Source organism: Dendrobium catenatum, unplaced genomic scaffold, assembly GCF_001605985.2.
Source record: "Dendrobium catenatum unplaced genomic scaffold, ASM160598v2 fragScaff_scaffold_1220, whole genome shotgun sequence".
Classification (NCBI taxonomy): domain Eukaryota; kingdom Viridiplantae; phylum Streptophyta; class Magnoliopsida; order Asparagales; family Orchidaceae; genus Dendrobium; species Dendrobium catenatum.
Window position 1 is genome coordinate 4,155,961 of NW_021319682.1, and position 23,335 is coordinate 4,179,295.

At 33.3% G+C, this 23,335-nt stretch overlaps 1 protein-coding gene across 1 annotated transcript in view; it reads right to left on the reverse strand.

The window, feature by feature from the left end:
- The window catches only part of LOC114580706, a 37,082-nt gene extending 13,766 nt beyond the window's left edge, over positions 1-23,316 (reverse strand). Inside the window, exons 1-16 of the mRNA XM_028699121.1 lie at positions 23,009-23,316; positions 20,225-20,286; positions 19,902-19,950; positions 19,355-19,471; positions 19,190-19,243; positions 18,637-18,722; positions 17,936-18,041; positions 17,453-17,581; positions 15,651-15,653; positions 4,129-4,190; positions 3,851-3,899; positions 3,256-3,372; positions 3,024-3,077; positions 2,496-2,581; positions 1,543-1,648; positions 1,049-1,177 (exon numbers count right to left, since the gene is read on the reverse strand). Coding sequence (XP_028554954.1) covers positions 1,049-1,177; positions 1,543-1,648; positions 2,496-2,581; positions 3,024-3,077; positions 3,256-3,372; positions 3,851-3,899; positions 4,129-4,190; positions 15,651-15,653; positions 17,453-17,581; positions 17,936-18,041; positions 18,637-18,722; positions 19,190-19,243; positions 19,355-19,471; positions 19,902-19,950; positions 20,225-20,286; positions 23,009-23,233 — 1,434 coding nt within the window. The 5' untranslated portion in view covers positions 23,234-23,316. The remainder of the gene's footprint in view (positions 1-1,048; positions 1,178-1,542; positions 1,649-2,495; positions 2,582-3,023; positions 3,078-3,255; positions 3,373-3,850; positions 3,900-4,128; positions 4,191-15,650; positions 15,654-17,452; positions 17,582-17,935; positions 18,042-18,636; positions 18,723-19,189; positions 19,244-19,354; positions 19,472-19,901; positions 19,951-20,224; positions 20,287-23,008) is intronic.
- Positions 23,317-23,335: the final 19 nt, after the last annotated feature.

The following is a 23,335-nucleotide window of genomic DNA, read 5'->3' on the forward strand; positions in this document are numbered from 1 at the left end:
TATTTATTTTTAAGCTTATGTAATTTTTATCAAGTAATACAATATGTAGAAGCGGCATATGACTTCATCATGACATGAGTAGTTTTTATAATTTATAGTTTATAATATGATGCATAGTTAAATATTTGACCTATTAAATATTCTTATTTGTATTAATAATATCATTAAAAAGGGGGGCTTGCATCATGGTTGTTAAGTTTTGAAGGACATTTTTATGACTTGTAGACATATTTGCTTAATAAACTTTGTAGTACTCTTATGTATGAGTTTTTAATAGGCTGCTTAGTTGTTAAGGTTTTTCGCTTATAGCGTATGGTTAATTTTACTGGTATTTTTTTAAACATCTTTCTTACTATTTCTTAAAATAGTTTTTGAGAAAGATGATTTATAAAACAATAAAAAGACTATCCCAAATGAAGCCTTATTATTATTAATCATGAGCCACCAAACTATAAAGATTTATTCATAACTTTTTTTTTTGGAAAATTCATTCATCATCATAACATTATAATCATAACTGCTGAGTTGGTAACAATTGTTTGAGTTGCAATTAAGTGATCCAAGTGTTTATCATGCATAGATCGATGTGGCATGCCAGATCTTACCTAGAAGTAATTGGCATATATTGCTAAACTCATCTGATCATCTAATCATCTATTGAGCTAATGAGCATCAATTCAAGTACAGAATGAAACTGAGATGTGCACTATTAGTATATAAGAAAATTTTCTGCCCATCCATAGTTAAAATCATCATTCTTGTAACATTAATAACACAAAAGAAAATGGAAATACAAGATTAAAATTACAATGACCTTACACATACATAAACACCATGTCAACACTCCAACGATGGCTTGTGATAGAGCTAATGCTCTTCTAACACTTAGCTACGAGGCATGTGACTACAACAACATAATTGACTGAGATGATAAACACTCACACAAACTCAAAATACACAAAAAACATTAAAAGTCTTCATGAATATTAATGGTACATGAAGCTTTGAAGTAAGTAAATTAACAACATATATAACAATGGATTTAAGCCTCCCATGTCTCAAAAGCACCGTTGACAAAATCGTAGTACCCTCCGTACAAAGCCAAAGTCTTTTTCTCCAGGCCTTCCTTAACATATGGGTAAGTCTTCAAATTCTCAAGAGAAACTTTCACAGCTTCCTGCAAGTATTTAAATGCCATTGAAATTGAGAATTAGAAAAAAAAGATATGCATTATCAAAACAATTCAAAAGTTATGTCATATAATACTGTTTGATTTATTGTTATTTGAAATAGATTATCATTTAACTACCAAAAATAAAAGTCTTATTATTTATTTGATATTGTTCTTTTGCCAAAAATAGTATTTTTATTGGTGTATCATTTTTAAGAGTATGAATTTACTTTAATTAATGCCACTCGTATAGCTAATAATGCCCTAATCTATTAATTTTTACAATGATATCACCCTGTTGAATAATGAATTTCTTAATTTATATCAAGATAAGGGTACAACGAGAGGACAAAAATAAGTTTAATAATTACCTTCTCCAACTTTGAGCACTGTTCTTCAAAGGAGAGATCACTGTGAGCTTGATTCACTGCTTCTTTTGCCGTAGTGCAGATTTTGACCCAATCCTCTATAAAGTCACTGTACATGAAAGTTATTTACCGGATTAATAATATGACATATTTATTCCATTTGAATTATGCTTAAAGATATTATTTGAAGAAATATACAATTTAGTAGTTGATAAAAAAAAATTCTTGCGAGTTATGTTGGTGAGAAAAATCTCTAATATTTTCTCTTAGAAGAGGTATGATGAGTTTGGGATAGAGGGATTGTTTGGGATAGCTTTATGAACAGCTATATTTTTCACATAATAATCATAATTTTATTTTGTTATTATTTTTTTCTATTTTTTCACTATTTTTCAAGGATTTTTAAGATGAAAAGGTGTTTTCTATATCTATAGTAACAAGACATTTTCTCTATAAAAACTTCACAATTAACTTTATAAAATACTATAGCAGTCCCAAACAATTTATAAATTATACTCTTTTATATTTTGTGATATATAGCTCCTATATGTGGTATAAATCATGTTGCTCTTTTTAAGTTATGAATTGAATTGCTTAACTGAATAAGCTAAACAGTGGCAATGATTGAAGCATTTTGATTTAGAATTCTATCTTTCATTTCACTTCTTACAATCTTCATAATGTTTATCATATATTCTTATTTGAATTATTGAGTTGAAATATTTGAGAAACATATACAATTATGGAAACTTCAGAAAAAGTCTGACTTAATTGTTACATAAATGTAGCAATATCCTGATAACCCTATATCTCCAAGAACTAATACTACAAAACTTCTACAAGCAACTGGGCTAAATGATGCATAATTCTATGTATAAATGGCAAAAGAACTACTAGAACTAGATACTAAATATAAAATAACATTATAGCTATGTGGCAATATATGTAAAACTTACGTGCCGAGAGAAGCATTGTCTTTAATAGAGAGGAGCGCTTTGATCCCTCCACAACGACTGTGTCCAATAACAATAATATTCTCTACCTGTCATACATGAAGTTTAACCTATCCTTAATACATATAAGGAATTAATATATCAACCATGTAACTATGTCTTCTTCCTTTTTAATATAATTAAATCAGATTTAGGTTTAGTTCGGTACAACTTTCTTATTCTTTCTAAAACAAATTTTTAGTATAAAATTTTTTTATTTAAAACTATTTTAAAAACAATAAGAAAACTATCATGAATAAAATCATATCCAATTTTACTATATACTTTATAAGCTTGAGATAAGTTGATGACAAGTTCTAACAAATACAATATATCATATAATTGCCTATAGATAACCTCATCCCTTCATTAAAAATAAGGGGTAATTGCAAGTGATAATATTAAGATGACTATTAGTTTTTAATTAATTAGATAAAGTCAAACACAAAACATCATTCATTAAGGCTAATTGTGATAAGCTCATTGAAATACCTTGAGGTGAACAACGGGGTACTCAATAGCAGCACCAATACCAGAATATCTTGTCTGGAGGAAAAAATAAAAATAATAATAAGTACACTGTGAAGTGTTATAAATCAGAAATAATTGAAGGGAAATACTATGCTAATAAATCTGTAACATAGAAAAAAAAAAATTTGTTGTGATTATAGAGAGTGCTTCTTGATGATGCAGAAGGAAGGATGAAATGGTTAAGTAAATATACCTTGTCATAGGGTGGTACCATGTTAGCGATGTTGCGGATGGTAAAAGCTTCCCCAGGTTGAAAGTTGAACAATACAGATGGGCACACGCGTGAATCCGAACACGCAAATACTAGAAACTGCACATAGGAGGATTTGATTTTGAACAACTAAAATCAGAAATTTATACATTAAAATATGTATAATCTTACAGTCAATGTTCGACTGCTGCTATTTCTGTGCAAGTTTAAGTTGGAAAATAATTTAGTTTATCCTTGATAGGCCTCTGTCCTTTTGCGAAGGAGAATTTTGATTCTGTTTCAGATCTTTTTGGAAATAATCAAATAACCGTTTCCTATTTTCTTCAAAAACACAAAATCTAAAACGTTTCTAATCATGCTATATATATAGGAGAGAGAGAGAGAGAGAGGACGTTTGTAGAAACATAAAACTGATAAAAGTTGCTTAGTTTAACAGAAAAAAGAATGGAAATGTTATATATAATAGATAGAGTTTGAAAGTTCTTGAAGGGAAAGCCTGGAATTCCACAGCAAAATTTTACTTATTTCTAATTTTATCTATGTCCAAAATTATATTATTGAAATTGGAAAGCTTTACCTTTGGACTCTGGCCCCCGGCAAGCTGGTTAAACACCTCGGGCTTCTTCCTGCCATCAAAATTAAACCAAACAAATCTCTTACGTCTAAGAAAATAATATTGCTTAGCAAAAACCAAAGTAATTCACATCCCGAGAATATACAATTTCTTTAGCACTGCCAATAGATAAGATTCAAAGATTAATTCTGTTACTATTCCCATAATTTCTTTTCTTTTTGGTCCCTTATAAATCATTAAAGCCTGAAAATAAAATTGATAGAGGGGATTTATGAACGCACTCGTAAACTTCCTTCTTAAACTGCTCAAAACCGGATTTCAATCGATCAACGGACGCCATTTCCTGCAATCATTAATGAAATGGAGAGCATACAAACATAATCAGAAGGATGAAATACAAAGCTCAGCAGATAGGAGATTAGATTACAGAAATCGAACAGTAAAGAGAATAAAATAGAAAGAAATGAAAAAGTATATAATACACTCTATTTCTGGATTTCGATAGATCTTTCAGTCCTGTAGATCTATATGTGTATTTATAGAGTGGAAAGGAGCAGTTTTTGAATCGTGGAGATGCAAAAACTGCAGAGAAGAATAGTGGGCTTCAGTTGCTGAAACTGCTGTAGGCGGTTTGCTGCTGTAGTTTCGGTTGGAGATGGGAGGACGGGTCGACTGTGAAGTGGCCCGCCCAAGCGTGGCCCAGTCTCGCACTACTCCAGTTGGAATCGAATCTGAACGCAATTGCGAAGATTTGAAGGATGATTGGGAGAGGATAAGTTTTTAAATGGATATAAATTATTTTTGGATACTATGAAGAAAGCATATTATTAAAGGCTTCATCCAAAAATTTTTTTTTTTTTTGGGAAAATTTGGGCAACTGCCCCTATATTTCAAAAGAAATAAAGGTTACATATAAAGAAGGTTACTCCCTCAGAAAGTTGCAAGGATTAAGGAATGAGATTTAGGGATGACTTTTTTATTATATTTTAAAACAGTTTTTTAGTATACAAAAATTAAAATTTTTAAAACCAAGCTGTTGCACAATTTATAAAACTATCTTATTATTTTGTGTATGTTCATTCATTTTTTTTTAATTGTTAAAAATCTTGTTCAAACTTATAAATATTTTATTTTATAATGGTCGAATCGTAATCCTTTCAAACTAATTATATATTTTATCATGTTAATGATTTAAAATATATAGACTAATTACTAAGTATAATTGTTGTTGCGTCATAGAATATTCGCAGTGGTAGAGAAATATAGAATTTAATGTCTTAACTTTGTACGAAGATCCGACACACACAGATATGAGAGAGGTTGTACGTAGCATTCATATGAGACACCAAGATTTTTACATGGAAAACCCCTGAAAAGGGTGAAAAACCACGGGGCCTAGCCCAATTAAAATTTGGGCAACTGCCCCTATATTTCAAAAGAAATAAAGGTTACATATAAAGAAGGTTACTGCAAAAAAACTCCTCCTCTAATACAAACAATGAGGAGCGACAGTAAAAAAAACCAAAATACATGTATACCACCCAGTATAAACCAAAAAAGATAAATGAAGAGCCAAAATTGGTAGATACAACAGCCAATAACAGCAAAAAAGCCACCACAGACGAAGATGACAGCAGAGATGAGCAGCTGGGAGGCACCAGAAAATCCAGACCGAGCAAAATCCTGCAATGAAGAGAGAAAAATTACCAGCTCCCGATGCCAGGAGACTGGACTCAGAGAAGAGAATGTGTCCCTGGTTGCCCAAAGACCCTCCAAGGAACACACATTGGGGAGCATCATCATCGTCCAGTCCCCTATAACCCCAGGCAAAACGAAGGGACAGGGGACCAAAAAGAACCAGCCATTTATAATTTATCCAGCAAAACATCAACTTTCTTCCAATTCAACAGCTTCTCAAACATCACCCTTTTGATGGACAGCAAAACAGTGGTAGAACATTGATTTATACCACTAAATCTCCTACTATTCCTTTCTTTCCAAATAAAATATATACTGCAGCAGACCGCCAACTTATAAAAGTTCAAATCAGTCACATTAGCACAGAATTTAACTTTCATCCAGTCATATAATTGCAATATGGTCGGTCTGAGAAGAAATATTTCCACCCCAGGAATTAAGCATCTTAATATGGAAAAAGAGAAAGAGCATTCAAAGAAGATATGAGCAATAGATTCATCACAGATATGGCATAGGCTACAGGTTTTAGGAACCAGAATATGCCTAATTCTTAGCGCATCCGCCGTCTTCAGGCCATCCCGTAAGGCCAACTAAACAAATACAGCATGCTTAAGAACATACTTTTTATGCCAGACCAATTTAGCCCAAGAGCAGTCATTGTAATCAGAATAATATTCCTTGATAAAAAGCTTAAAATGAAAGCAGTTCTTTTCCTTCCATAACAAGCTAGGCCCCTCACCCTCCTCAATATTAATTTGAGTCAAAGTCTGGTGATATAAGGAAGGGATTACCCCAGAATAATCCCAACGGTTCATAGAAATAATATTTTTCAACATGATGTCTGGTAAACCAAAATTATCCACCATACCACAAAAATTCCCCAACGTAGAGTTAAAGCACCAGTGATCCCACTTTAGAGATATAGGAGAATTTTTGTAAATTCTAAACTGGAAAAGGGATTTAACACTACCAGCTGTGCAACAAATCGATTTCCACAATTTTGAAGCAGAAAAGTGAGGGGGCTTCCAAGGAGAACAATACTTAGCTAACAGCCAGCAAGCTAGGGGAGAAACAGAGTTGTACATTTTTAAAATAACAGAACAGTTGAATGCAAACTGCATAGCATTAATAGAATAAATCCCCAAACCACCTTTTTCTTTGGGTAAACAAATTTTATCCCAAGAAACCATATGGAGCTTCTTATCAGTATTGGAGTTGCCAAAAAACAAGAATCTAGAGCATACTTTCTTGAAAACCTTGTGCACAGTTTTAGGTATTATCGACCCCCTAATCCAGTAGGCAATAGTGTTTTGAATAGTGAACTTGAGGTATTGAAGTCTGCCCGCAAGAGAAAGGAGATTTGCTTTACAGCCATTTAGTTTTTTGTTAATACTATCCAACAAGGGCAAGAAATCTGCAACATTGAGCCTATAGAAGGAGAGATGAATCCCCAAGTAGGTGATCTTGGAAACAATAGTATGAATGGAAAGCAATTGACACACCTCCAGCTGATTACTCACATGCTTAGGGAACATAATATAGGATTTGTCATGGTTAATTACTAGACCAGAGGAGTTAGCAAAATCATTAATGACAGAGACAAGAATTTGGCAATTCTCATTTGTAGCCTCACCAAAAATTAAGACATCATCAGCATACAGGAGATGTGAAAGTTTAAAATTCCCATTAGAGATACCTTTAAAACCTCTACCATCCAGCAAGTTAGAGAAGGCATCCATGACAATACAGAAAAGATATGGGCTAAGAGGACACCCCTGCCTCAAACCAGCCGAAGAAGGAAAGAAACCTTCAAGTGCCCCATTCAAGACAATAGAGAAATTGGCATCAGAGACACAAGCCTTAACCCAATTAGTAAAGGTAGACGGAAAACCTTTCTGATTAAGTCTAGCAAGAAGGAAATCCCTGGAGACAGAATCAAATGCTTTCTTGATATCCAACTTAGCACAGAAAATTTTTTCCCCACCTCTTTTACCAGCATGAAAAAGAATATCATTTGCAAGAAGAATGTTGTCAGTAGACACCCTAGAGTTCACAAACCCAGCTTGGTTATCTTTAACAATCAAATTCATGAACGGCTTGATTCTAGTAGCCATAGTTTTGGCAATGATTTTGTAAAGCACGTTACACAAGGCAATCGGTCTATAATCAGAAATATTAGAAGCATTTTTCTTCTTAGGAACAATGGCTAGAGCAGTAGCCTTAACACCTTTAGGGAGATAACCTTTAATGAAGAAAGATCTGATAGCCCTACAGACATAGGGACCAAGGATGTGCCAACCAGATTTATAGAAGTGAAAGTTTATACCATCAGGGCCTGGGGCAGACTTAGAAGAGCCAGAGAAAACAGCAGCTTTAATATCTCCATCCGTCACAAAAGAGATAAGAGAATGAGCTTGGTCAGCAGCCAAGGCTGTCCCCACAGGGAAAATAGCCAAATCCCTATTGCAAGGGGGGATAGGATTATAAAGTTCTTGATAGTAATTAATGATGGTAGCAGTAACTTCCTCTTTTGAAGATTGAGAATTATGATTGAACAGATTAACAACCGATTTCTTACTCCCCATTCTAATCCTAATTTTAGCATAGAGGAATTTAAGATCATCTTCACCATGTTTCAACCAATTAACCTTGGCTCTTTGAATAATCCAGGAAGCTTGCAAAGACATAAACTCAGCTAACTTGGCATTGTTCTCTTTATAAGCTTGATTCAAAGATGAGCTGGAAGGATCAGTATGGAGAGAATCCAACAGGGATTATTGAGTAGCATGAAGGAAATCAATGTGTCTACTAACACAAGAGGAAGAAGCCCACTTCTGAGCTTTAATTTTCTGTTTAAGACTTCTCAGAGAATTGCAGAAATTAGCCAAAGGGTTTCCCGAATGCTGCATGAAAAGGAACTCAGCAAGGAGAGACCAGTATTCATCAAGCTTGGTCCAATAGTTCTTGAAGAGAAACCTATGCCTTGACTGATTATGAGATCCAGACAGTAAAAGAATCGGGGAATGGTCAGAGCAAGAAGGACTCTGAAAAGAACAGAAGGAGTCGGGATAGGAATTCAACCAGGAATCATTTACCAAGACTCTATCAAGTTTGATATGAATTGGATTGTCCTGACGTTGATTATGCCACGTGAATTTACACCCAATCGATTGCAGATCCAAAAGACAATTGTTGAAGATCATGGAATTGAAATCAAACAAAGCAGCCTGATTAATATCAGATCCACCCAGCTTCTCAGAAGCGAACCTACAACAATTGAAATCGCCAATAATAGCCCACGGCATATGAGAAGCAGGGGCTGCCAAACCAATGTCATTCCACAAAGCTTTACGTTCCTGACTACTGTTGGAAGCATACACAGCAGTGAGTTGAAAGGAGGAAAATGAAGAGCCTGTCACAAGACCAGAAATCATTTGAGAAGAAATGAAATTAGGAGTGAAGTTTAGTTTGAGAGGGTCCCACTTGACCCAAATTCTCCCAGACAATGCATGATCAAAATTGTGGCAGCTTGATTCATTCTAAAAGAGAGAATGAGAAGACTCAAAAAATTGATCAGTTAAAGATTTCAACTGAATCCTGTTTTCCAACACACAAACCAAATCAAGTTTAAACGAATCCACAAGACGCTTAAAGCATAAAACTTTATCAGGGCGATTAAAACCCCTGATATTCCACGCCGCAAGGTGTGGAGAAGTCATTTGGACTTAGATTGTTTTTGGGTTTTTTTGACCCGCTTACCCTTAGCAGTTTTTTTAGAAGCAGGACTAGGCTGTTTGGATTGAGACTTATTACCCACATAATTCTGGAAATCCCCTCCGCCATCAGCCTTATCAGGGACATAGATATCCTCATGCTCTTCATTAACATAAGTTTGCGACTGAGAATCATCCTCAATGTTTAAAGCATCAAATCGGTTAGGTGAGACAGTAACTTTAGGAGCAGAGTTATTGATGAGAGGGAGAGAGCTAGTGGAGGAAGAAGCTGCATGATTGGGAGAATTTAGATTAGGGATCCCAACCCCAACTCCCACCATATCAGACTGAGACGCAGCAGCATTAGGAACCAGGGTAAGATCAGTAGAAGAGGTAACTACTTTGAAAGGAGGCGGAGAGTGAGGCTGGTAATGTAAGTCTTTACCAAGCACACTAGAGACCCCCTGGTCTGTAAAAGAGCCACCATTAGAAGCTTTCAGAGGAAGTGAAGAAGTTTCCTGCTCAGCAGGAAGATTAACAGGTTGTTGATTTTTGGAATGCTTGCGGTTATGGGGCCTCCTACTAAAGCTTCTACCACGATTCTCCACATTTTCCTCATTTATAACCACTTCAGGCTTAGACGGACAAGAGGAGGAGAAGTGCATTAGAGACTTACAGTGAGAACAGGGAAAAGGTCTCCATTCATATTGTACCTTCAAGCACACAACATCCCCATCAAGAGAAACTTTAATCTCCTCCGGATAGGTCGCCGAGCAATCCACAAGAACACAGACACGAGCAAAAGTGAGGCGAGATTTCTGCTCTGTTAGTCTGTCGGCAGCAATAGGCACCCCAATCTTACTTGCAATCCTTGAAATCCCTTCAGAATTCCAGCATGCAAGCGGTAAATCATGGATTTTTACCCAAATGGGAACAGTCTTGAAATCTTCTTTCAAAGGTTTGAACTTGGGATGCCATTTCTGCAAAACGAATGGTTTACCCAACAGGAACCAAACACCTCTAGACCACGCCATTTCCAAATCTTCATTACAAGAAAAACGAAGAAGAAAAAAACCGTCACTTAAGGAGAGGAGCTGCACCGAGCCTATCAATTTCCAGGTCTTCTTAATGGCCCCAAGTAAAGCTTCGTAATAAGGTCTCCTTCCTATCGAGTAGCCAACCAAACATAACTTTCAATCTTCACCCCCCTGAAGAAGCTTTTCCCCAGAAAAAGGAATGACTTCAGGCTCCTCAAGAAAGTGAGAAAAATTAAAAGCTTTGGGAGAGTCTTTAGCAGGAGCAAAAACATTCGACCAATCTCTCGGGACAATGGGAACCTTCCCTCCAGCTGAAGAACCAAGCGGAGGAAAAGCAGAAGATGGAAAAGCAGATGCCATCGAAAAAAAAAGGAAGAAAAAATCCTCCGGCCTCGCCGAAGGAAGAGTGAAGAAAAGAGATCAGAAGGGCGCAAGAGTAGAAGCTACTTCATCCAAATTTTTAAAATTAAATATTCAGAAGACTTGGCATGATTACTCCCTCAGAAAGTTGCAAGGATTAAGGAATGAGATTTAGGGATGACTTTTTTATTATATTTTAAAACAGTTTTTTAGTATAAAAAATAAAAAATTTTAAAACCAAGCTGTTGCACAATTTATAAAACTATCTTATTATTTTGTGTATGTTCTTTCATTTTTTTTTAATTGTTAAAAATCTTGTTCAAACTTATAAATATTTTATTTTATAATGGTCAAATCGTAATCCTTCCAAACTAATTAAATATTTTATTATTTAAAATATATAGACTAATTACTAAGTATAATTGTTGTTGCGTCATAGAATCTTCACGGTGGTAGAGAAATATAGAATTTAACGTCTTAACTCTATACGAAAATCCGACACACACACAGATATGAGAGAGGGTACACGTAGCATTCATATGAGGCACCAAGATTTTTACATGAAAAACCCTGAAAAGGGGGAAAAACCACGGGGCCTAACCCAGTTTGAATGAATCAAATATTATTTGCAATCGATTACAAATGAAGCCCTTCATTAGGGGGAAGACATTTGCTTGATGTACATTCTATGAAGTACATGATAGAAATACAAAGAATCACTGTTGACGTGTTCGTTTGGTCGGAAGGACCGTTGTTGATGGACGACGTAAGTTGGAAGGACCGTAGTCGGCGGGCGACGGAGGTCGGAAGGACCGTTGTCTGACGACAGAGCTCAGAAGGACGGCGTCAGGTAGAAATCCAGCAATGGAAAGAAATCAAACATTGGATAGATGTCCGAAGAAAATCCGACAACGGGTAGAAGTCCGACTTTGGGTAGAAATCTGGTGACAAGCAAAGGTCTTGCGTCGGGTAGAAGTATGACATCAGTCGGTGGCCGGGGAGAACTCCAGCGTTAGATGATATTCAGGCAAAACTCTAGAGTAACTTGGAGATTGGACAAAATTCTAGCGTCACTTGGAGATCGGGCAGAGTTTTGGCGTCATTTGAAAGTTGGGCAGAACTTCGAAGTCTCGTGGAAGTCGGCATAATTTCAGTCTAGCGTGGAAGTCGGGCATAATTCTGGCGTCTCGTGGAAGTCGGGGTGAATCCCGATGGTGGCCAAGGAGGAGTTTCTTCCCTCCTACTCTTTCTCATCTTCTTCATGCTTGGGCCCCCTCTCAAGAGAAATGAGGGGCTATTTATAGTTTTTTTAGGATGACATGACCCGTAAATAGGGGGAGGATCAAGGGCAAATGTGGAGAGGATTGGATGGACGATCGATATTGAATTCATTGATCGTAGAACGTTCGTCAGACATTTGAAGGTCTTAATGATATTAGAATTCAACGATCTTGGGCTCGTTGGATTCGTCTTGTCAAGCCACTCGATTAGATTATAAGCATGTCATATTAATTTGAAAACTGTTTGGTAATCCAAATTATGGATTGAACCTTCCAAATGTGCTTCGAGTCTTTGATTTGGAGCCATTTGGGCTTGGATCAAGTTGAATTTGGTTTCGTTGGGTTTGTATTCCCGAGACGCTCTATTCGACTATAAGTTTGCTAAAATCAGAGTCCAGATGATCCTAGATTTAATTTTATAAGTTTTCAACTTGATTTTTGCCTCGAGATCCGATCAAGATAGTTTTTTGATGACATATCAATTGTATTTATAGATTGATATAAGAACACTTTTTTTTGGAATGATTTTAGACTTATTAGTCTTTGTACTTTCTTTAACAAACTTGTTGTGAAAATTATTGCATCTAGATTATCTTCTATTTTGCCTAGAATTATCTCCTCTAACCAAACTGGTTTTGTTAAAGGTAGAAGCATTTTTGACAATATTTTATTAGCCCAAGAATTGGTCCATGACATTAATGTTAAAAGTACTGGTGGCAATATCATTTTTAAACTTGATATTACTAAGGCTTATGATAACTTGAATGAGGATTTTCTTTATAAAGTATTATCTTTGTTTGGTTTTAACCAAGCTTTTCTTAACCTTATTAAACATAGCATTAATAATTGTTTCTTTTATGTTATCATCAATGGTAGGAACCATGGTTTTTTTCAATCTAAGAATGGTCTTAGACAAGGGGATCCTATATCCCTTTCTCTTTTTATTATTGCTATGGAATACCATTCTAGGGGTTTGGAGCATCTTTACAGGAGGTTTCCTAATTTGAATTTCCGCACGTCTGGTGGTTTTCCTATTTCTCATCTTAGTTTTGCGGATGACTTCATCATTTTCTCTAATGCCTCGATTAAAAATGTTAAAATTTTGTTTAAATTCTTGGAAGGGTTTCAGGATACTATATAGTGGTCTTTCTATTAATAGAGACAAGAGTAATTTTATCACTGGCAAATCTGTGAATTCTACTCATTCCAACAAGGTTAAACGGTTGTGTGGGTTTAATTCCTGTTATCTACCTATCAAATATCTTGGTACTCCTCTTACTAGAGGTAGGAAAAAAGTTATGCTTTTTGACAACATTTTCACTATTTTCCAAAGGAAATTCATGCATTGGTCTTCTAATTTTCTTTCTTATGAAGGTAGGTTAACTTTGATTAAGAGTGTCCTGAATTATATTCCTATTTTTATCTTTCATACGCTGCACCCCCCTATTGGCGTTTGCAATCGTATGGAAAAACTCATAAACAAATTTTTTTGGGGTGCTACTAACAACAAAACCTGTATTAATTGGGCTAAGTGGAGTAAAATGTGTGTGGTGTTTATGAGGAAGGCTCTCTAGGTTGCAAATCGATTACTGATATGGTTCAAAGTTTTTCTCATAAACTGTGGTTTACTTTGCGTTCTAATATTAGTCTTTGGGCTCAATTTATGTTTGCTAAGTACTGTAAGGGTATGCATCCTTTAATTGCTCATTACAAAAACCCTGACTCTTCTGTTTGGAAAAGAATTTGCAAAATTAAAAGGGAAGCGGATTTGAACATTCAATGGGGTATCAGGAATGAGGAGGTTTCTTTCTGGCAGGATAATTGGTTATGATTTTCTTCTATTGACAATTATTTTAATACAATTACCATTGATAATATTAAAGTGAATGATTTCTTTCTCAATGGTATGTGAAACATGTCTAAGTTGCTTGAGGTGGTCCCCCAAGAAATTTTTGAGTTGATTATTAAAATCCCGTTACAATTACATATGCAAGATAAAATTCTGTTTAAACTTTCCTCTACGGGTGCTTTTAGTTTCAAAAACATGTGGGAGCATATTAGAGTGAAAGAGGATACTTCTCATATTTTTCAAACTCTGTGGCATAATACCATTCCGAATTCTTATTCTTTATTAACTTGTAGATGTCTTAAAGGCTATCTGCCTGTTGATAATAGATTATGAAAAAAAGGTTTTTATCTTGTTTCTAAATGCCAATGTTGTGCTAATTTCTGTGTTGGTATCGAGAGCATTCAACACATTTTTGTTAATAGTTCCATAGCTCGGTATGTTTGGTATCATTTCAGTAACTTGGTTGGCTTAGAGGCTTCTCATAATAATGGTGCTTTGACTGATATTTTGATTAAGTGGTTTACTAAAGGCAAGGGTCATATTCAAAACTTACTCCCCATCCTGATTATTTGGTATTTATGGAAAGCTAGAAATGATTTTAAGTACGAGGAGATTAAGATGAATGCTAATCTGATAATTACTAATATTAGAAATAAGGTATTACAATTGCTATATGTTAAACTTATTTCCTGTAAGAATTTTAAAAACTATAATATGTTAGCTGATTATTTTGGTTTAAATTGTGCTACTGCTGGTGAAATTAGGACGGTCCGGATTGTTGGATGGTTAAAACCTAATTTTCCTTTTGTTAAACTCAATACTGATGGGTTTATTGGTAGTAATTATGCGGGTATTGGTGGTATTATCCGGAATCATCTTGGCAATCCTGTGGAGGTTTTTTCTGAGCCTTTGGATCTCTGTTCTGTGTTGTCTTCAGAATTGTTAAGTTTAAATTATGGCTTAGATCTCTGCAGGAATTTGGGTACCAACATGTGAACATTGAAGTTTATTCTAAAACTATTATTCATGTGATCTCTGAGAACAATTTTGGTAACCTCAAGATTTCTATACTATTAGGAAGATTAAGATGTTGATTAATAAGCTTACTTGTAATATTTCCCATATTTATTGTGAAGGGAACGTTTGTGCTGATTGGTTGGCTAAATTTGGCTCCCAAAGTCTTAGTTTTAATAACTTTTCTGTGATGAATCTACCTTCCCCTCTCATAGGCATGATTTCTCTGGATAAATTGGGTCTTTCTTATATTTCTCATGCCTTTTTTTTTTTCTGTTGGGTTGTTGGTTTGTTGGATTGTTTGTTTTTTGTTCTTTGCTGTTGATTTCTTGCTTGTGTCACATTCTTGATGGGTTTCCTAACTCTCGTTTTGGTGTTATGGAGTTAGTTGAGTTCTTTTGGCTGAATCTTGGTGTTAATCGCTTCTACTGTAAGTATATCTGGATTTTTACTGGGTTATCCATCATTTTATGTTTCTTTAGTAAGGTGATTACTAAGGAGATCTATTACTTGGATTTGTTGGATATCCGTGAGCCCATCAAGTTTCTTTCTGTTACTGATTCTGTTAGAATTAAGATCCATTCTCCTATATTTCATCTTAATTATTACTTATATAATACCCATTTTTGGAGAGTTTTTTGTAGGATTATTTGGATGTCTGAGTTTTGGAGCCTCACAGTATGCAAACTTCTCTCTACTAGTTATTTCCTTTGCATTTTAATTTGTGCCTTTTGTTTTTGCAGGAAGTCTATGCTGAATGAGTTAATCCCTCACTTCCGATTTTTGGGTGCTACTGCTCTGCAGACCGGTTTTAATTTTATGCTTTATTGTATTATTAGATAAATGATCCACCGGCTAGCTAGTAGGCTTTATTTTTCTTTTTAATTGTAGCTCTTCTAAGCATAGTCAGCTGGAGGGTCCTTCTAAGGGCCTTGTAATCGATATTTGATATTAACGTGTAGGCCCCATAAGTGGGTTTTAACCTTTTTTTTTTTTGTATTTATAGATTTTAACAAAGATTTGGACAATTCATTGAGTATTATATCAATTGTATTTATAGATTTTAACTAAGATTTGGACAATTCATTGAGTATTATTTAGTTGTTTGATGAAATATATATATTGCTATTTAATTGATATTTTTATCATAAATAAATCTCAAATAATATATATTATTTTTAAAGTATATAAGATATATGAAAAATATAAAATAAATCATCAAATAAGTAATTAAATAATCATTAATGAGTATTTTATTTAGCTCTTAGGCTTTGTTTGGAACAGTTTTCTAAATCGACTTTCTAGTATAAATATATTTTGAACTAAAAATTTTCGCATTAGAAATTAAGTTTAGGTTTTAAATTATTTATACTAAAATTGGATCGAAAGAAGCATTAATTTAACTTCACATGATAAAACACTATGCATTAAATTATTTATACTAAGAATGGGTCAAAATATCTTGAGATTATCTTTTTTTCATAATTTTACAGAAGTTTTTTCACTATGCATTAAATTATTTATACTAAGAATGGGTCAAAATATCTTGAGATTATCTTTTTTTTTTTTTTTTGAAAAATTTAAATGGCTATTTAACACTTGTATTAATTTGACTTTACTTAATTTGAAGCTTATGCATTGTTTATCAAGTAATATATACAATTTGTAGAAGCGTAATATGACTTCATCATGACATGAGTATTTTTTATAATTTATAGTTTATAATATGATGCATAGTTAAATATTTGAACTACTAAATATTATTATTTGCATTAATAATATCATTAAAAAGGGGGGCTTGCATCATAGTTGTTAAGTTTTGAAGGACTTTTTTTATGACTTGTAGACATATTTGCTTAATAACTCTGTAGTACTCTTATGTAAGAGTTTTGAATAGGCTGCTTAATTGGTAAGATTTTTTGCTTATTGCATATGGTTAACTTTACTGGCGTTTTTTTGGAACAGCTTTTTTACTATTTCTTAAAGTAGTTTTTTAGAATGCTGATTTATAAAGCAATGAGAAGATTGTCCCAAACGAAACCTTATTAAGCCTTATTATTATTAATCATGAGCCACCAAACTATAAAGATTCATTCATAACCTTTTTTTTTTTGTGAAAAAAAATTCATTTATCACCATATCATTATAATTAATTAATTATGACTGCTTAGTTGGTAACAATCGTTTATAGATCAATGTGGCATGTCAGATCTTGTCTAGAAGTAAATGTCATACTTTGCTAAACTCATATGATCATCTAATCATCTTCTGAGTTAATGAGCATCAATTCAAGTACACTGAAATTGAGATGTGCACTTTTAGTATATAAGAAACTTTTCTATCCATCCATAGTTAGAATCATCATTCTTGTAACATTAATAACACAAAAAGAAACGAAAGTACAAGATTAAAATTACAATGACCTTACACATACATAAACACCAAGTCAGCACACCAACGATTGCTCGTGATAGCACTAAAGCTCTTCTAACACTTAGCTACGAGGTGGGTGACTACAACAACATAATTAATATAGACGACAAAACACACACACAAACTCAAAATACACAAAAAACATTAAAAGTCTTCATGAATATTATAAGGTACATGAAGCTTTGAAGTGAGTAAATTAAAATATAACAATGGTTTTAAGCCTCCCATGTCTCAAAAGAACCATTGACAAAGTCGTAGTACCCTCCGTACAAAGCCAAAGTCTTCTTCTCCAGGCCTTCCTTAACATAAGGGTAAGTCTTCAAATTCTCAAGAGAAACTTTCACAGCTTCCTGTAAGTATATAAAGGCCAATGAAATTGTGAATTAGAAAAATAAGATATGCATTGTAAAAATAATTCAAAAGTTATATCATATAATACTATTTGATTTATAGTTTTTTGAAATAGATTATCATTTAACTCCAAAAATTAGAAGTCTTATTATTTATTTGATATTGTTGTTTTGCCAAAAATAGTAATTTTATTGGTGTATCATTCTTAAGCATATGAATTTACTTTAATGCCACTTGTGTAGCTAATAGCGCCCTAATCTTTTACATTGATATCACCCTGTTGAATAATGAATTTCTTAATTTATATCAAGATAAGGGTACATCGAGAGGACAAAAATAAATTTAATAATTACCTTCTCCAACTTTGAGCATTGTTCTTCAAAGGAGAGATCACTGTGAGCTTGATTCACTGCTTCTTTTGCCGGAGTGCAGATTTTGACCCAGTCCTCTATAAAGTCACTGTACATGAAAGTTATTTACCAGATTAATAATATGACATATTTATTCCATTTGAATTTTGCTTAAAGATATTATTTGAAGAAATATACATTAATTGAGTAGTTGATAAAAAAATTTCTTGTGAGTTATGTTGGTGAGAAAAATCTCTAATATTTTCTCTTAGAAGATGTATGATGTAGTTTGGGATAGAGGGACTGTTTGGGATAGCTTTCTAGCAACTATGATTTGTATTGCTTAACTGAGTAAGCTAAACAAAGGTAATGTTTGAAGCATTTTTATTTTGAAATTTATCTTTGATTTCACTTCTTACAATCTTCAAAATGTTTCTCATAGATTTTTATTTGAATTATTGAGTTGAAATATTTGAGAAACATTTATAATTATGGAAATTTCGATCAGAAAAAGTTGACTTAATTGTTAAGTAAATGTGGCCTTATCGCCGTATCTCCAAGAAAATAATACTTCAAAACTTCTACAAGCTATTGGACTAAAAGATGCTAAATTTTACGTATAAATGTCAAAAGAACCACTAAATCTAAATACTAGTATTAAATAATATTATAGCTATGCGGCAATATATATACGTAAAACTTACGTGCCGAGAGAAGCATTGTCTTTAATAGAGAGGAGCGCTTTGATTCCTCCACAACGACTGTGTCCAATAACAATAATATTCTCTACCTATCATACATGAAATTTAACCTATCGTTAATACATATAAGGAATATTTAAGATATCAACAATTCAACCATATCTTCTTCCTTTTTTTTTAATACAAATAAAATTTAGGCTTTGCTTGATACAACTTTCTTATTATTTTCTAAAATAACTTTCTAGTACAAAAAAAAAATTATACTAAAAACTATTTAAAAAACAATAAGAAACAATCACAAACAAAATCTTTACCAATTTTACTATAAACTTTATAAGCATGAGATAAGTTGAAGACAAGTTATAACAAATACAATATCATAGAATTGCTTATCGATAACCTCATCCACTCATAAAAAAGGACTTTTTGTAAGTGATAATATTTAGATGACTAATAATTTTTAATTAGACAAAGTCAAACACAAAACATCATTTATTATTATGGCTAATTGTGATAAGCTCATTGAATTTCTATATATGTATATATTGAGAAATACCTTGAGGTGAACAACGGGGTACTCAACAGCAGCACCAATACCAGAATATCTTGTCTAGAGGAGAAAAAAAATAATCATAATAAGTACACTGAAGTGTTATAAATCACAAATAATTGAAGGGAAATGCTATGCAGAAGGAAGGATGAAATGGTTAAGTAAATATACCTTGTCATAGGGTGGTACCATGTTAGCGATGTTGCGGATGGTAAAAGCCTCCCCAGGTTGAAAGTTGAACAATACAGATGGACACACTCGTGAATCCGAACACGCAAATATTAGAAACTGCACAAAGGCATATTAATATATTATATTTAATTTAATAATCTTACCGTCAATGTTCGACTGCTGCTATTTTTTGTACAAGTTCAAGTTGGAAAATAATTTAATTTATACTTAATAGGCCTCTGTCCTTTTGCGAAGGAGAAGTTTGATTCTGTTTCAGGTCTTTTTGGAAATAATCAAATAACCGTTTCCTATTTTCTTCAATAACATAAAATTTAAAACGTTTCTAATCATGCTAAATAGAGAGAGAGAGAGAGAGAGAGAGAGAGAGAGACAGAGAGTAGGACGTTTGTAGAAACATAAAGTTGCTTAGTTTAACAGAAAAAAGAATGGAAATGTTATATAATAGATATAGAGTTTTAAAGTTCTTGAAGGGAAAGCCTGGAATTCCATAGCGAAATTTTGTTTATTTCTAATTGGAAAGCTTTACCTTTGGACTCTGGCCCTCGGCAAGCTGGTTAAACACCTCGGGCTTCTTTCTGCCATCAAAATTAAACCAAACAAATCTCTTACGTCTAAGAAAATAATATTGCTTAGCAAAAACCAAAGTAATTCACATCCTGAGAATATACAATTTCTTTAGCACTGCCAATAGATAAGATTCAAAGCTTTATTCTGTTACTATTCCCAAAAGTAAAAAAAGATAATAGAGATCTAAGAAAGAAATGAATCACATAATTTCTTTTCTTTTTGGTCCCTTATAAATCATTAAAGCCTGAAAATAAAATTGATAGAGGGGATTCATGAACGCACTCGTAAACTTCCTTCTTAAACTGCTCAAAACCGGATTTCAGTCGATCAACGGACGCCATTTCCTGCAATCATTAATGAAATGGAGCATACAAACATAATCAGAAGGATGAAATACCAAGCTCTGCAGATAGGAGATTAGATTACAGAAATAGAACAGTAAAGAGAATAAAATAGAAAGAAATGAAAAAGGTATATATATAATACACTCTATTTCTGGATTTCGATAGATCTTTCAGCCCTATAGATCTATGTGTGTATTTATAGAGTGGAAAGGAGCAGTTTTTGAATCGTGGAGATGCAAAAACTGCAGAGAAGAAGTAGTGGGCTTCAGTTGCTGAAACTGCTGTAGGCGGTTTCCTGCTGTAGTTTCGGTTGGCTTAGAAGAGGTAACTAACACTCCGGAGGAGATTGAAAAAAGGGGAGACAGAAGACTTGGCGCGCGTGAATTACATTACTGCGTTTTTATAATATAAGGAGTGGGAGGACGCGTCGATGGTGAAGTGGCCCGCCCAAGCGTGGCCCGCCCAAGCGTGGCCCAGTCTGGCACTACTCCTGTTGGAAATGAATCTGAACGCAATAGGGAAGATTTGAAGGATGATAGGGAGAGCATAAGTTTTTAAATGGATAGAAATTATTTCGGATCCTATGAAAGAAAGCATATTATTATAGGCTTTATACAAATTTTAAAAATTAAATATTCAGAAGACTTGGCATGATTACTCTCTCAGAAAGTTGCAAGGATTAAGGGATGAGATTTAGGCTTGATTTGAGATAATTTTTTTATTATTTTTTTTAAATAATTTTCTAGTATAAAAATTTTAATTTTTTATTAAAAAGTTATTTTATGAAGCAATAAGAAAGGTGTCCAAAATAATGTCTTAGGTTTAATTTGAGACTATTTTTTTTAATGTTTTTTAAACCAGCTTTTAATGCAAAAATTTTTAGTCCAAAAAACTTTTAAAAAAAAAACTGTTTTAAAAATCATTAAAAAATCATCATAAATAAAGCTTTAAGGTTTATTTGGGACATTTTTTTTACTATTTTTTTTAAACATTCATTTCTATATAATTTTCAAATTACAAAATTTTTTGTGCTAAGAAATTGTTATATCTCAAATGAAGTTTTGGGCTAACTTTCTTATTATTTTTTCAAACAATTTTTTTTAATAAAAATTTGAAATTTAAATTATTTTTTTTACCTAAAAATGGTTTTAGAAAGTAATAAAAAAACAGACCAAATGAAATATTAATTTAGTATAAATTTGAGTTAGCCAAAAGCGAACAATACATCATCAAGTGGTTGTCTTGAAATTTAGAAAGTTCTACCTATTATTTATTTTGCTTTCTAAATAATTAAAGGTGCAAACAGAATATTCGTTCTCTTTCAGAGGCAACTTGCAACTTCACTGGAACCAAGCCAACTTAACTTTATAATTTTTTTTTTAATTTTTCTTTTTGCTCAAAAGTAATAGTTTACAGGTGTACTGATCATATAAATACCACTTTTTTGTAAATAAAATAAAAAAAATATATATTTACATAAAGAGGACAGCCCAACGGAGTTAATAATTTATGTGGGTGGCGGACAATGACTTTCGAAAAAAAATGAAAGAGGCCAATTGAATGAGGAGAAATGGTTGAAGGCAATAAGTTGTAATTAAGATACTTGTGGTTCTCCGGCATTAAAGCATGCAAAAAAGATTAAGTAGATTTCGGACCATTCTTATTTTTTATTTTTATTTTATTTTATATAGATTTTGATATGAAATAAAAATTAGTTGGTGTATAAAAAAATGATACTTTTATTTTAAATAAATATTAAATAAATTGATTTATTTGATGGTGATGTCAATTATGGGCGAGGCGGCTGGAGGAGGCTACACTGATGATTGTGATAGTATTTTTAAAAATGCTTAAACCACCTCAAAATTATTTTGAGTGCTTTTAAAATAGTTAGAATTAATTTTTTAAAGAGATTGATAAACATAATTATAAAACACAAAAACAAACATATATTTATAAAATAAAAAAATGAAAGTAATCCCAAACAAACCCTAAAGAGGCAAAAAAATAAGAGTTTTCCTTATTTGACATATATATCTGTTATGGATTAAGCACGTACATTGCTGTTTTTCAGAGAGAAATGCTGCTCATATATACATATCATAACATTTTTTTAGAACATTTAGGTCAATTAAGATAAATTCACAGTTCACATACATAAGATCACAATCTAAAACCTTTAGTTTGGTAGCCAAATTTTCAGCCAACAAATCAAAATGAGCTGCGTATATTATAACATTGCATGTATTGCAAAAGAAATGATCTGTAAATACATCAAATCAACACCTGATAGAAAAGATATTAAATTTGCACACCATATCCTCAAATAAGATCCACCTCTTTTATATAACTTGTAAACTATCATACAATAAATTGTCATTTAAAAAAGGATTGAAAAAGCATATCCATGAAATCATCTCAAAAAACAAAGTAATGATAATAATAATGACAAACATAGCTAATCTTGGCCTATTGATTGGGAGTTTAGGCTACAAATTAAGAGGTCTTGAATTCGAGTCTTATATATGTGATGTATGTATAAGTCTATCTAATTTGACCTAAATGTTAAAAAAAAATAACAACAACAACAACATATGCAAACTTGTATTTAATTAACTCTCTAATCTTCTTTTTTACATATATCTATTTTGAAGAAGTAACGCTCAAATTAAAGAGATATGGGAGAGACAAATTAAGATAGAGAGGTAGAATGGTAGATTACCACGGCTGTAGTGAGGGTGGAAGGGGTAGCAAGAACTGGAGCGTTGCGGATGAGTCGAGGGCTCGAAGAGACCGATGGGAGAGGAGAGGAGTTCGAAGAGATGGGATTACGATAAGAGCGAGAGGAGGAGGAGGAGGAGGAGGCTAATATAGAAGTACTGCGAGGGTTGGAGCTGGTCGTGAGGGATGAGAGGTAGTAGCAACCATTGAGAACGGCCGTAGACATTGTGCGAGGGGCCGAATACTTCGCTCATATATTATACTATTTCCATGTATATACTACTGGCCCCTCCGCGAGTTACTGGAATTCTGACACATTCACCCGCTT